Source organism: Phacochoerus africanus, chromosome 2 (genome assembly GCF_016906955.1).
Source record: "Phacochoerus africanus isolate WHEZ1 chromosome 2, ROS_Pafr_v1, whole genome shotgun sequence".
Lineage (NCBI taxonomy): Eukaryota > Metazoa > Chordata > Mammalia > Artiodactyla > Suidae > Phacochoerus > Phacochoerus africanus.
The window spans coordinates 94246671-94261493 of NC_062545.1; the positions used below are offsets into that span (position 1 = coordinate 94246671).

The following is a 14823-nucleotide window of genomic DNA, read 5'->3' on the forward strand; positions in this document are numbered from 1 at the left end:
CAATGTTTTATGGCTAATGAATAATTAATAACCTTAAAAATGTATTTAAAATTGTCTCAATGAGCTTAGAATTTTCTTTTATTATAAATTTATGAGACTGGATTTTTGTTCAAGTAAATTTATTTTTGAACACCTTATTTTGGATTACTTGAACCAAAGGTTTCCTAGTAAATGAACATTTTCTTCCTGGGTTTCTTTTTCCACTTGAGAATGTCATAGAGGTTGAGTCCAATCAAACCAGGAATCTGGGGATCTGCAGATTCTTAATATCTTGATCCTGTTTATGCAGTGTCTTTCCTCAAACAGAAATCCTTGGCCAGGGATTGAACTCACACCATAGCAGTAACCAGAGCCACAACAATGACAGTGTTGGATCCTTTCCCCACTGAGCCATCAGAGAACTCCTCTTTTAGAGATTTTAATTTAAATGTTGGCAGATTTATTTTATTTATTTATCTAAGTATCTTCTATTATACATTGATTATATACTATTCTTCCATATATGTTTTTGCCTGTATTTGTATGTTACCAGAGTTAATGAAATTTTCTTGAGGAAATTTGTGTGAAGAGTTATAGTCACAAAAAGGAACATCATTTAAACTTTGAGTAATTGTGTACCCAGTTCTCTTTCACAGTTTATTTTTGTGAAACTTGCATTTTTTTAATTTTAGCTAGTATCACAGAAATAAATCTGTTATATAAATAATCTCGGTGAGTAAAAATCTATTATGTCAGTAGTGGTATAACCTACTTAAATACCTAAAACCTAATGATGCCAGTTTTAATTTTGAAACATAAGTAGTAGGATGATATTTTACAACATCTATTTTCCAAAAATATTCTAAATCTTGGAAATAAGCTTTAAGTATTGTATTATTTGATTTTCCATAATGCCCAGTGCCTTCCAAAATGAAAGTGAAATGGCTCAGTTTAGGGTATCATTTGATTTTTAGAAGCCATACAAAGATAATGTAAAATATTGTCGACCCACCTCTAATGGAAATCTGTTTCAGCCTCATAGAGTTTCTGAATGGCTGTGGCAGTGAGAGTTAGTGGAGCTCTATAAACCTTTGAGAGCCTAACTCTGAAGCACATGTGATTCTAGCATCCACAAATTGTCTTTCATATCCTTGGGGAAGATTTCATTTGGGATTGACTCCTTAACAAGATGTCCCTCCAGTAGTTCATCCAAACACCCCAGAAGTCTTCATGTGAGTGCGTGTGTGTGTCTGTTTGTCTGTCTCTGTGGTAGGCTGGACCTACATTTTTGAAGTGAGTATGATTCCATGACATCTGATGAATGTGTACCTGTCAGAGTAGCTCATTTGCATTGAGCTTCGTTATTGCAAAAATATAATATTAAAGAGAAAGAAACCAGAGGATTAGCAGTGAAGTGAGAACAAAGTCCATCAATAATTTGTATTTCTGTTATGCCACTCTCTCTGTTGGGTTTTTTCTTCCACTTTTACTTCAATGAAATAAAGTTAGCATAGTCATTATTTCAAGGAAAGGGGTAAAAAGGATGTTCAAAGTGAGGATTTTCCCTCCAAAAACAATCCTCGGTAATAAATGTATTATTTTAATATTTTCTTTATGATTGTCTTTCAGGTGAGAAAGGTAGAAGAATATAATTCCCAAGTCAAACACAATATTTACAAATAAAGCTGCTTGCATCATGTCTATACATTCATTTCTCATCACACAAATAAAATTTTCAACCACTGAGTATTTAGATGCACTTTTTTTTTTATTTGGCTTCTTTATTTTTTTATTATTTAAGTGATTTTTATTTTTCCATTATAGTTGGTTTAAAGTGTTATGTCAATTTTCTACAACAAAGTGACCCAGTATACAGTTTACACATTAAAAGACTGTACCTATGACATCTAATAGCTGATGTTATTCATCTATTAAGGCCATTTTGCAATTTTTGTCATCATACAATGATAAGGATATGTCAGTAAATGTCAGTATCCTCTCTTGTAAAAAATACTACTTGGAAAAAAAAATCACAATGTGTGGCACTTTTGTAAGGTTTTATTTTTTATTGAAAATTGCTATGCAAATATGTAAGTCATTCACCCAGCAACACATAGTTAGACTATAGAAGAAACTTATGAATTTATTTTAGAAATAAAAAGCATGAGTATATCACGTTATAAGCACAATTGTATTTATTACAGCATTTTTTAATTGTGGTAAAAGAAATAAAAACCTGAAAACAACCAAGTGTCCATCAGCCGAAGAATGACCAAATACAAAGTGATTAATCTATACTCCACAGCTGTATGCTGACATTGAAAGTGAAAAAAAAAAAAACTCTACTGCATAAGAAAGAGGCTCATGATGAATTCTCAAATTAGAAAAGTAAGTTTAGGGTTTTTGATATGATTTTTTTTAAAGTTCTTTCTATATGGGTGATACAACAGATGTGAATAATATTCTTTATATTTACTTGGGGGTTGTGAAAAGTAATGGAAATGATAAAATTTGGATGAAAGCATACAAGATGAAAACTCTTCAGTATAATATTAAATGTTAGTCTCAAAAATAAAATTTATTCATGACAATATATATGTGTATAGACAGGATCCAAAGCTAACATGGTAAGCAGAATTGATTTTTTTGGAGAATGCAATTTTATATTTCTTTTACTTTGTTTAATTTATGTTTTACTTTATTTCATTTGTATTTAAAAAGTTATATGTTTTCAAGCTTTATAGAAGTTACAATGAATACATAAAATTTGTATGTGTTTCTAGGGTACAATATGATATTTCGATATATACATGGTGATGTGATTAGCTAATCCATCAGCTCACATAGATAATTTTTTCCTTTTGTGATGAAAACACTTAAGATGAACTCTCTTAACAAAGTAGACCACAGCACATTAAAAAAATAGACAGAGTAGATGAAATATATGAAACTGAAAAGGGGAACGAAGCCTTGTGTTAGCAGAGTCCAAGCAAAATATTGGCTCTGTGCGTAGAAGCTCACGAAGGAGTCAAAGGATACATAATGAAAGTGCAATTAGCCCTAAAGTGTACCCCTGTTATCACTAACCTTTGTTATCAATGCTACAGCTTTTCAAAATAGTGATGTCATTTTAAGAAATGACCAGATAACACTTTTATCTTGACTTTGCCAATCCTACATCAACTTCTTTATACAGAAGCTATCCTAAACTAAGTTAGCTGTAGTGTGAGGGTCTCTGAAAAGATATCCAGAACTAGCCAAAATTTTTCTCATGGTTTTTAATTAAAAAAAATTCCCAAATGCCCACTTAAGCTGTGAAATGGAAAATCTTAACTCAGTCGGACCAACAATTTCATTCTGAGGTGGCAGGCTTTATTTCCTATTCAGCTTAGATTCTTGAAGCAGCTTGTTCATGTTGCATTATAATCACATTTACTTACTTTCTTGCTGCTTTTCTCCTACATATTCTTCATGGTTTAATTTTGTTTATTTTTAATACACATGGACTGCTATAACATATACAGTACTAATTTTCTAGTTCACTGTACTCTATTTTGACTATTTGAGACTTTTTTAACCTCTGCGAATGTTGAGTTTGACCAGAAATTTGGTATGGGAGTTCCCTTCATGGCGCAGTGGAAACAAATCCAACTAGGAACCATGAGGTTGTGGGTTTGACCCCTGGGCTTGCTTAGTGGGTTAAGGATCCAGCATTGCCATGAGCTGTGGTGTGGGTTGCAGAAGCAGCTCAGATATGGCATTGTTGTGGCTCTGGCATGCAGGCCAGAAGCAATAACTCCAATTCGACCCCTAGCCTGGGAAACTCCATATGCCAGGAGTGCAGCCCTAAAAGGACAAAAGACAAAAAAAAATTGGTATGCTTTGCCTTATTTCTAAATATATAGTTTCCAAAATTATCCTGAAATTTACTTGAGACTTAAATTATCTGGCTCTAATATTTATTCAGTGCAAGAAGTGCTTCACCAAGAAAAAAAAGGAAAGCAATGTGGTACGACATTTCTACTTTTTGATGCTATAATTGGACTGACAGAATATTAAAGAACAGGTTTTGGACCCACCTTTGCCAATGAATATTAAGACATTAATTGGGAATTTTACATCGATTCGTTAAAGTTCTCCTCAGAGCATCTTTTACTTCTTTGTTTCTCAGGCTGTAGATCAGTGGATTCAGCATAGGGATCACCAGGGTGTAAAACACAGAGGCCATTTTATCTGTAGCAAATGCATGGCTGGATTTGGGTTGCAGGTAAATAAACAATAATGTCCCATAGAACACAACCACCACCGTTAGGTGGGAACTACAGGTAGAGAAGGCTTTGTGTCTTCCCTCAGTTGAGTTCATTCTGAGAATGGCCATCAGAATAAATGTGTAGGATACAAGAACAATCAAGAGGGAAGAAAGCAAATTACACCCAGAAAAGATCAAAATGATTGATTCTAATTCGTGTGTGTCAGAACAGAGCATGGACATCAGAGGGGCAGTCACAGTAAAAATAACTGATGATGTTAGAGCCACAGAAGGACAACTGAAATAACTTAATTGTGAGAAACAGTGACACAAACGTGCTGTAGAGGTAGGAAGTGAGTACCAGCCCCCAACACACTTTCTCTGCCATGATGACCACGTAGAGAAGAGGCTTGCAGATGGCTACAAAATGATCATAGGCCATTGCTGATAAAATAAACAGCTCAGTGATGATGAAAACCTCAAAGACTGCTAGTTGGGTGGCACACCAACGGTAGGAAATTATATTTTGGGACTGGACAAAGTTGACCATCATTTTTGGGCCAATGACAGTGGAGTAACCAAGATCAGTAATTGACAAATGTCTAAGGAAAAAGTACATGGGAGTATGTAGCTTGGAGTCCAAATGGGTCAGGATAACCATGCCCAGATTTCACATCACTGTGACCAAGTATATGATCAGGAAGATTCCAAAGAGAGGTGCCTGCAGCCCAGGGTTGTCGGTGATCCCCATGAGAATAAATTCAGTCACCTTGGGTACAGCAGTAAGATTGTATTTCTCCGTATGGTTCATCCTGGTAACCTGCGTATAAGATCAACACTTAGTACATTTGAAATGCTCTCTTCTTCTTCATTTTTTTTTTTTTTAAATGGCCATACCTGTGGGCATATGGAAGTTCCCAGGCCAGGGACTGAATCCCAGCCACAGCTGTGACCTACACCACAACTGCCTCAACACCAGATCCATAACCCATGTGCCAGGCTGGGGATTGAACCCACCCTGCCTGAGACAATGCCAGATCCTTAACTCCAAGAGATTCTATCTTCTAAGAGAATTTAATGTATGAGATATAGAATTGTTTTCTTTGTTTCAAATTATAGAGATTGTTCTTCCCATGAGGTCAATCACACATACCTACATTCATGGCCACCTAAGTGTCTATTGATTAGCTTTTCTATTGTAATGCAAGTTCCTGGCATTAAGCTTTTGATTATGGGGACAGTCCATTTCAAAGACATTGACCTCAAATAAGTACATTTTCAGCCACACAATTGCATCAAGAGCCAGGCTGCCCCATTCATAAGGCTTCCCTTTGGAAACTGACTGCTTGATTGACTCTGCTTTTCCCTTCTTGCACATTAATTTTGGCTCTTATGTTTTAAATTCAGCAGTACAAAGAGAATCTAGGTGTCCTGCCCTTGACCACAATGAAAGCAGAACCCAGGGTGTTTCTCTGTGTCTCCCTTCAACCTCTCTGTGTGGCTCTAAGTGAGTCATGTAGTCTCCAAGGTATGCCTAATAAGCCTTGTTTTTCAAGGTTCCCTGATGACTGTTTTGGGGGTGCATTCTGCAATCATCATAAGAATCACATGGGCTGACCCAGCCACAGCACTAGCTCTGGCCAGGGGAAATGTCCCTGAGGGCTCTCTACAAATACTAAGGCCCACTTGAATGTCCATAGGCATTCCTAGTTGATAGGATCACAAAACACACATTCACTGAAACATTTGTAAATATGTTTTTAAAGGGCCAAGATATTTTGAAGTGATCATTTCGATACAGCTACCATGGCCTACTTCTTGTTACCCAAAGTCTTTTTTAAATATATCAAACGACCTATCCATCATACTTCTGCCTTTTTGTTTAATTTTCAAGTAATTTATAAAACAAAAATCTAAACTCAAGCCATAAAACTTGCATTATCAATAATAATTATATCTGTTTAATGTTGTAAGATATAGAAAGACATTCCAAACTATTGGTGGAGTGATGAATTAGGTGGTTATTAGAAAACCTCTAAACATTGTATACAAATTTCAGTTATTCTCACTTATTATATTATTCTCACTTATTATAAAGTGAGCTTTTTTGTCCAATTCAAAATGCTCTGTTAATTTTAGAATTTTGCTATTAATATTACTTCTCCTTTGCCATATCTGTCATTTCTGACAATTAAATTATCGCTTATGAACTTCCAATCATATATCCCTCTTTTGTATAAAAAAGGACTTGGCCATTCTGATTATTTATGAATGCTGATGACTTAGGGAGATTCATATAAAGAAACCAGTAGAAAGAGGACAACAAATGAATATCAAGCGCCAACAGAGAAAGCATTATGCGCCAGGCATTTTTTCTGAGCACTTTATGTATATTAATTTAATTAATCCACACAATAACTCTAGGAAGTAGATAGTATGGTCATCTCAGCATTCACAGGGTATTGGTTCCAGGGCCTGCTGCAGATCCCAAGATCTGCAGGTGCTCAAGCCTCATAGTCCACCTGCCTTACCCTCGGGGGATTCTGCATCTGCAGATTCAAACCACCACCACTGGTAAACATAATAATGTATGAACTTAAAATAATCTGTGTCTATGTGGACTCCTGCAGTGCCATGTTGTTTAAGTGTCAGCGGTATTACCATAGTCCATCTTATGGTCAAGGAAATAGGGAGCACAAGGAGTGAATTAATTTAACCAAAGTATCGAGATAGTAAGTGGGAGAGTCAGGATTCAAAGCTATTCTGTCTTCAGACTATATCTGTATAAACATAATGGCATTCTTCTGCTCTATTAAGGTCCACCTGAGAACATAAGAAATAAAAAGTGGGACAGGAGAGATACCAGATAAATAAGGATAGACAAAGTTCCTCGTTAAAATAAATAACTGAAACATTATGTTCATTTAAAAAAAAACTAAGGTGATCTAAATGCACAACACAGAGTATCAGAAACTATAAAACTGGTCTGTCCTACACTTGATCCTATTGATGACATATAAATATATTGCAATGAAAGAAACAGTTTGCACAGCATAATGCTTTCAAGATTTTGGTGATGATTGAGTTTAAGCTGTATGTCCTGATAAATGTTCAAAAATCAGTGTGTGCTACTTACCTTATTGGCGATTCTGCTTTGACTTCCTGTTGTTTTAACCCTCATTGTCTGCTGCAGAATATTTGAAGTGTTTTCAACCCCCTTTGAGACTCATTTTGTTAAAGATTTGATCTCATTCAAGGATTAAAAAAAAAAGATGCATGTAATTACCAAGGGAGAGTACCTTGGATGTTTGTTAATTATTCTGCAAATGTACCATTAGGAAAAGTCAAAAATATTTTGCGCCAGGGTCTAACGGAATAAATAAATTGTACAATAGCACTAAACATTAGAAAACATAAATATGTCTTTGTCAGCATCTCAATTACACAACATAATGCACCAGTTAAGTATATTTTATATACACACACACATACACAATGCAATGGTAACTGAACATGACTTTGCATAAAAGGATGAGTATCATATTATGACAAAGCAGCCTTGATTAGCCAAGAATAATTTTGATGGATATATAATTATAAGTTGACATAAGAGCCAGGTTTTATGACTTTTTTGTGCCAATAATCAGTGGTAAATCCTTTCTTCATCTTTTCATAAGTTATCTTTCATCACTATTTTTAAAGGTTTTTCTTTATCCTCTGTTTTCAGAAATTTATATGTCTTGCTTTTGGTGTAATTTCCTTTCTGTTTATTCCTGCTTAGAAGTATTTAATCTTTTTATACCTTAGGCTTATAGTTTTTTTTTTATTTTGTAAAGTTTGGAAAAACATGCTGGTGAACATTTTCCCCATGTTTTTTTCTGCCCCATATAATTTCTTCTTTCCACTTAAACCTACATTTAAATATTTACTGTATGCAGCTTGCTGTTTTATTCTATGGATCACTAAGACTATTTTTATAATATTCATTCAGTATTAGGTTTTCCTCTGACCTCACTTTTGGTAGCCTTTATTGTGATGAGTTTAAGTGTAGCTATCATTTCTTTCAGTATATAATATGCTATTATTCTCATTCAATAAATCTGGTTCTTACCAAATATTGAATTTTCATCTCCAGAATTCCCATTTGGTTATTTTTAATCTTTTGTTTGTCTCATCAAAAGGTTAAGGTTTTAATTAAATCAGTGTATGGAACATATTTATAGTATGTTTTAAAGTCTTTGCCTGATAACAAACACATAGTTTACTGACTTGGAATTTAATAAGTGTTTCCATTGGGTGAGATGTGAGGTTATGTGGAATCAGTAAAGTAAATATTGAATCAATAATAATGAATGTTGGGAAGAAAATGTCATTAAATTGAGACCTAAAGTATGGCTGAAAACAAGGGAAACAATCTATTTATCTGTGCATTTTAATTAGCCTTTGCTCTGGAGATGAAAAGAATGCAATTATATTTATTAGAAACATTATCAAGTGACATTTGCCTTTTCTTGTTTATTAAAATAATATTTCATATGGATATTAGATACAAAGCTTGCATTGATTCTTAAAGACCCTGTAGAAGCATTTTTTACTTCTTTGTTCCTTAAGCTATAGATCAAGGGGTTAAGCATAGGGATTACTAAAGTGTAAAACACAGAGGCCATTTTATCAGTATCAAAGGAGTGAGTGGATTCAGGCTGCATGTACATAAATAATAGAGACCCATAGAACACAACCACAGCTGTCAGATGAGAACCACATGTAGAGAAAGCTTTTTTTCTGCCCTTTGTAGAATGCATTCGAAATATGTCTATCAGGATCGATAGGTAGGACCCTAGGATGACCAGGAGGGAAGAGATCAAATTAAATGCTGAAAATAATATTATCAATAATTCTATTTCTTGTGCATTTGAGCAGAGCATAAGTACCAAGGGAGCATCATCACAATAGAAATTACTGATGACATTAGAGCCACAGAAGGTCAATGTAAAAATCTTAATAGTGAACATTAGTGCCTGAAAAGTACCATAGAGGTATGGAATGCCTACCAGCATATGGCAAAGTCTTTGGGACATGATGACATTGTAGAGAAGGGGGTTACAGATGGCCACAAAATGGTCACAGGCCATGGCTGCCAAGATAAAAAATTCACTGATGATGAACATAAGGAAGAATCAACTGTGTGGCACATGCATAATAGGAAATGGTATTTGGATCCACAACAAAATTTACAAGCATCTTGGGACAAATGACTGTAGAATTACCAAGATCAATGAAAGCAAGGTGTTTGATAAAAAAGTACATAGGGGTGTGTAGGTGGGAATCCATTTGGGTCAAGATGATCATGCCCAGATTTCCCACCACTGTGATGGTGTAGATGATGAGGAAGATTCCAAAAAGGGGAGCCTGAAGCTCAGGCTGCCTTGTGACTCCCATCAGAATGAATTCAGTCAGCAATGATAGATTCTGTTGGCCCATGTAGTCCAGTTAGCTTTCTGGGAAGAAACAGAGAAATTGTTATTAGCTTTCATGTGGTGTCATCTAAACAAAGTATGATATCTGTAAACAGAATGATTTTTTTTTTCATAATTGGAAAAGAAAAATAATTTCCATATCTGATTTTGAAACTAAAATAAATAACAGAATCTTCTACTTCTCAAAGAGAGGGATTCATATGAAACTACAAGCACAGTTACTACAGATTAAAGTCTAGAGTCCGCAATATTTGGAACATATTCTTGGATTAAAAACACAATATTGGCATTAATATAGAAATATTAGACTTTATTTCATCTCTCTGCAATGGCATCGAAATTTTTCTTTAGTACATTTCCATTTTGTCTGCGAATCCTTGCGGAGTTCTAAAATTGTTCAATAGAGTATAGACAGAGTGTAATATTGTAATTTTAAAAATATTTTATTGTCAAGTGCCACTCTCTGCGTTTCATAAAATTTGCATGGAAAGTCAGTAAAACCAAGTAGAACTGCTCTGAATGAAAATAATGAACCTGCTTTGGCTTAATCCACCTTGATTCCCTTCCTTTCACATTCTGTTTTTCCTCCATGAAAAGCTGGAACTCTGCAAGCATGATTTTAAACTGGAGGAGGAATTAGCATTCAAAATATTCAAACAGGTTAAACACAGGCTATAATCACCATAATGTAATGGAATGCTTGGTTTAGCCTACACAGTCCTAATGGGCGAAGGCAGAAGATTCTCCCATCAAGTGAAACTTCTGGGAGTTGTGAATGAAAGAAATAAATCAGTTAGTCCAAAAAAAGAAATGGAAGATTTTATTTGAACCAAATTAGGTATTATAACCCAAGAACAGCCTCTCAGAAAGTGCTGAGAACTGCTCTACCCACTAAATGTAAAAGCACAGTTTAAGTATTTGAGACAGAGGGCTGAGCATTAAATGATGGACTATTGACACTTCATACAATCCTGATCTATGAATACAAAGCAAGGAATGAGTCTTGGGTCATCACGGCCCTGTACAAAATTAAGAAGGAAGGCTATCTCCTGAGGAGTTATCTTGTTAATGCTAGGAGAATGTTTCTCTTCATGATTGAGCAGGTAGTTCTGCTGACAGGGAGGTCTGGTTGATGCATAATGCAGAAATACAATGCCCAGTAAAGTGGAAATAGGCTAAAGGGCAGTGATAAAATTTTTGTTTAAAGTTTTCTGCCTTGACATAGAACACATATTTTTATTTTATTGGTGCTGTCAGGGAGGAAGAAATTCTCCTCTATTCTTCTAGGTTCTTTGGCTGGTCTAAGATTTAAATTTGCATGAGACAGATTAGCAGGAAAAAAAGAATCAAACAAAGTTGTAGAACATGTAGCTATGAGAGAGACCCAGGAAACCTGAGGAACTCATCAAAATGGCCAAAGCCCTGACCTTAAATATCATAATCTTCAGCTAAAGACAGACGAGATTATTGGGGATAGTGATGTGGGACTTCGAAGGGGAGAGAGGCAGTTCACATGGAGATAGAGAAGTAAATATTTGGTAAATAAATATTTGCTGGGCCATGCGAGACCATAGTACAGAATGGACTCTGACCTCTGCCTGATTTTCCCCCATTGCCGCTAGCAGACTTTCTCTGCAGGTATGGCTGGTGATAGTTCTTTTCTATTATGGGAAAAAGCCCTTTACGTAAATTCCTTCAGGCCATAGAGGGCAGGGTCAAAAATTCTTTCAGAGTCTTGTGGGTCTTGACTATTTTCAACTGGAAATAATCCACAAGCCAAAGAGACATCTGACTGGGGGAGGAGCAAATGTTGCTCCCCTAAAGTGAGTAGAGTTTGAAGCCACTCAGTGACACTTGGCAGAACTCTAGGAATCTGCTAACTTTTAGTGTTGAGTTAGTCAGTTTGATACAAAGACTAGAAATGCAATACTGGAGATGACTAAGCCATTTCTCTCCCATTTTACAAACAAGAACTAAATGTTGCAATACCTGCTATCAAAGGTTTCCTGCACAGTGGGAGACACACTGAGTCAAGCAAATGAATTCAAAATTCCAGTACCAATCCTGCAACTTAGAAGACCTCAATACGTTGCTAGAATTATTCTAGTGTTTACTGAGTTTATCTCCATTTTCATTGTCAGTTATTACCTCACTCTGAAGATGTATTTTTGACCTACATTACAACTTGCAGCAATACCATATCCTTAACCTAATGAGTGAGGCCAGGGATTGAACGCACATCCTCACAGACACTATATCAGGTACTTAACCCAATGACCCGCAATGGGAACCCCAATTGATTCTTACCCTTCCCACACTAATATGAGAATTTACCCTGTTAAAACACTTTTAAGTGTACATTACAATATTATTACCTATGCACAGTGATACACAGCAGATCTCTAATCCTAGTCATTTTGCATGATCGAAATTTGATATCTGTTCATTAGCAACTCCCCATATGATCCAGGAATCTCACTTCTGGGTATTTATTGAAAAGAATGGTGTCAAGAACTCCAAAATGATATGAATACCTTGCCCATTCTTATTTGAGAAAGGATATCTTTGGTCATTTTTTAAATTTTTTTTTTTTTAATTTTGGCCACATTTACAGCATATGGAAGCCATATGCTGGGCCAGGGATCAAACCCGAGCCACAGCAATGACCAAAGCCACAGCAGTGACAATGCCAGATCGTTTACCCACTTAGCCACCAGGGAACTCCTCTCTGGTCATTTTTTTAACATCTTGATGCAACAGTTTATGTACTTCCATTTAGACTAACCATTACAGCAGGCAGCATACAAAAGAATGCAAAGGTATGACTGACTTTTTAATCTTCAAATCTCGTGATAGCAGTTAGGAATTACTTGGGGTTCAGGGCTTTCTCTATAACTCTTAAACCATTCTATTTATTTTCCAGTCTACTCACTCAGTTTATAAAGCCTATTCTGGGCGGGGGGAAATGTAGTAAGCAACCAGGAGGGAAAACAAGCAAACAACTAAAAAAAACTACAAGTTCATGCATGGGAGTTCATCCTTATGCGTAAGAACTTAAACCCTTTTATTGAAATTATTTTAATTTAAAATATTGCATACTTTGATAAAATAGTATAAGGTATAGTATATATTTTAATGTATTATTTTTAAACATTACATTAGATATATTTATATAAAATAATATTTATCAAGTAGTACATAGGACATAGGCTAAAAATATTTATATCTGAAATTCATATGTAACTGGGAATTGTGTATTTTGTCTGGAAATCCTAACCTTAATAGACTATAATAGCTTAGACCAGTAATGATTTTTTTCATATAGTTTTTCTCTTCACTTGGATTATCCAAATGCACTATCAACTTTTCCAAACCAAATGGATATATGACATCTAGACAATTTGTGGGATTTAATGTTCTAAAAATACTGCAATTAAAAAGGGAGATAATGAATTTTATGGTGTAAAGAATCACCTGTCAATGACCGTAGGAGTGTCCATAGTCAGAATCCAGAACCCACTGGAAATTACCTACACACAGGTGATAACTGAAATCAATAATTTCTGTCTGCTCACCTTTAATGAAGAACTGGATTTTCTTCTTCAAAATAAATTTTGCTTTTTCTGTGGGTAAGAAGAATATATGACTTCCTTTACTCCACTATGCTCCCTGAGGAAATAGCATATAATTGATTCTCATGATTATGCCCAAATCATCTGAGTGATTTTTAAAAATTGCCCGTGGTGTTTGCTAATTATCTAGGACACCCTACACATTCTCTAGAGGAAAAACGTAAGGGACAATTTTAAGAAAGGAACAAAACAGCATAAATTAACTGTACAGGTCATGGAGAACAACATAAAAGTACTCACTCCCCAATGCACTGTCAATAATTAAAGTAACACTTTGACGTCAGCTTCATTCTAGTAAAATTAGAAGAGTTCCAAAAGTCATGATAAATTTTATTTATTTATTTATTTTGTCTTTTTGGGCCACACCCATGTCATTTGGAAGTTCTTAGACTAGGAGTCAAATTGGAACTACAGCTGCTGGCCTACACCACAGCCACAGCAATGCCAGATCTGAGCCCTGTCTGTGACCTACACCAGAGCTCCCCTCACAGTGATGCTGGATCCTTAACCCACTGAGCAAGGCCAGGGATCAAACTAGCATCTTCATGGATATTAGTCAGATTTGTTTCCCCTGAACTACAATGCAAACTCCTCATGATAAATTTTAAATGGCATCATCATCACCATATAATATTTTTTCTTTGAATTTATTATTCAAATAAAATATGTAGTGGGCACTGTGTTAAAATATATCATTTAAACTATGTGAGAGATAGTGTTCCTATATTTAGAGGACATCAAGCTCAGATAAACCATGTAATTTGAACAAAGCTACACAACTGATAACTGGAAGATTTGAAATTAAAATCTCATCTTTAAATATGAAATATATATAGGGCTGCACCTGCAACATGTGGAGATTCCCAGGCTAGGCATGGAATCGGAGCTGCAGCTGCTGGTCTATACCACAGCTCATGGCAACACGGGATCCTTAACCCACTGAGTGAGGCAAGGGATCAAACCTGAATCCTCATGGATACTAGTTGGGTTCATTATTGCTGAGCCATGGTGGGAACTCCTAGATTTTATTCTCAGTGAGGTTTTACTGATCCCAAGACTGGTGGGATCTCAGCTCAGGAAAGAGTAGGGTTGAGATCATTATGATAGTACATCTCAGTACAACCATTATTATATTTTTTGCCAAATAAAAGGACAAAAACTATATATTACTTACTTAAATATGAGGCTTTAATTTCAAATTATTTGAATATTTATTTAGATTTTTTTCAAGAAGTTTTATTGCTTTAATTATTTGGCCCCAAATCCTGCAGTGATACAAAGTATAGCTGTGCTACCTCTCTCTCCCACAAATAAACAGAAATGGATGCAGGGGATGGAGTGGGTAGCAGAGGTCATAAAATTACTAGAGTCATAACCCAAGGAACAGAGATTAACTCTCTAAAGATTGAGAAGGGAGCAGGAGAACTAAGAACTACTTTCTATTAACATTTCAAGGCTTTTTCTAATTTTCTTGGACATTGATGTG

At 35.4% G+C, this 14823-nt stretch overlaps 1 protein-coding gene and 1 pseudogene across 1 annotated transcript; both read right to left on the reverse strand.

Moving 5' to 3' along the window:
- Nucleotides 1–4081: 4081 nt before the first annotated feature.
- Nucleotides 4082–5039, reverse strand: LOC125120714 (olfactory receptor 8K1-like). The gene is given in 2 exon segments (XM_047769171.1): nucleotides 4082–4481; nucleotides 4483–5039. Coding segments are annotated over 2 exon segments (957 nt in total).
- Nucleotides 5040–8770: 3731 nt separating this feature from the next.
- Nucleotides 8771–9709, reverse strand: LOC125121108 (olfactory receptor 8K5-like; annotated as a pseudogene).
- Between the last annotated feature and the right edge of the window lie 5114 nt (nucleotides 9710–14823).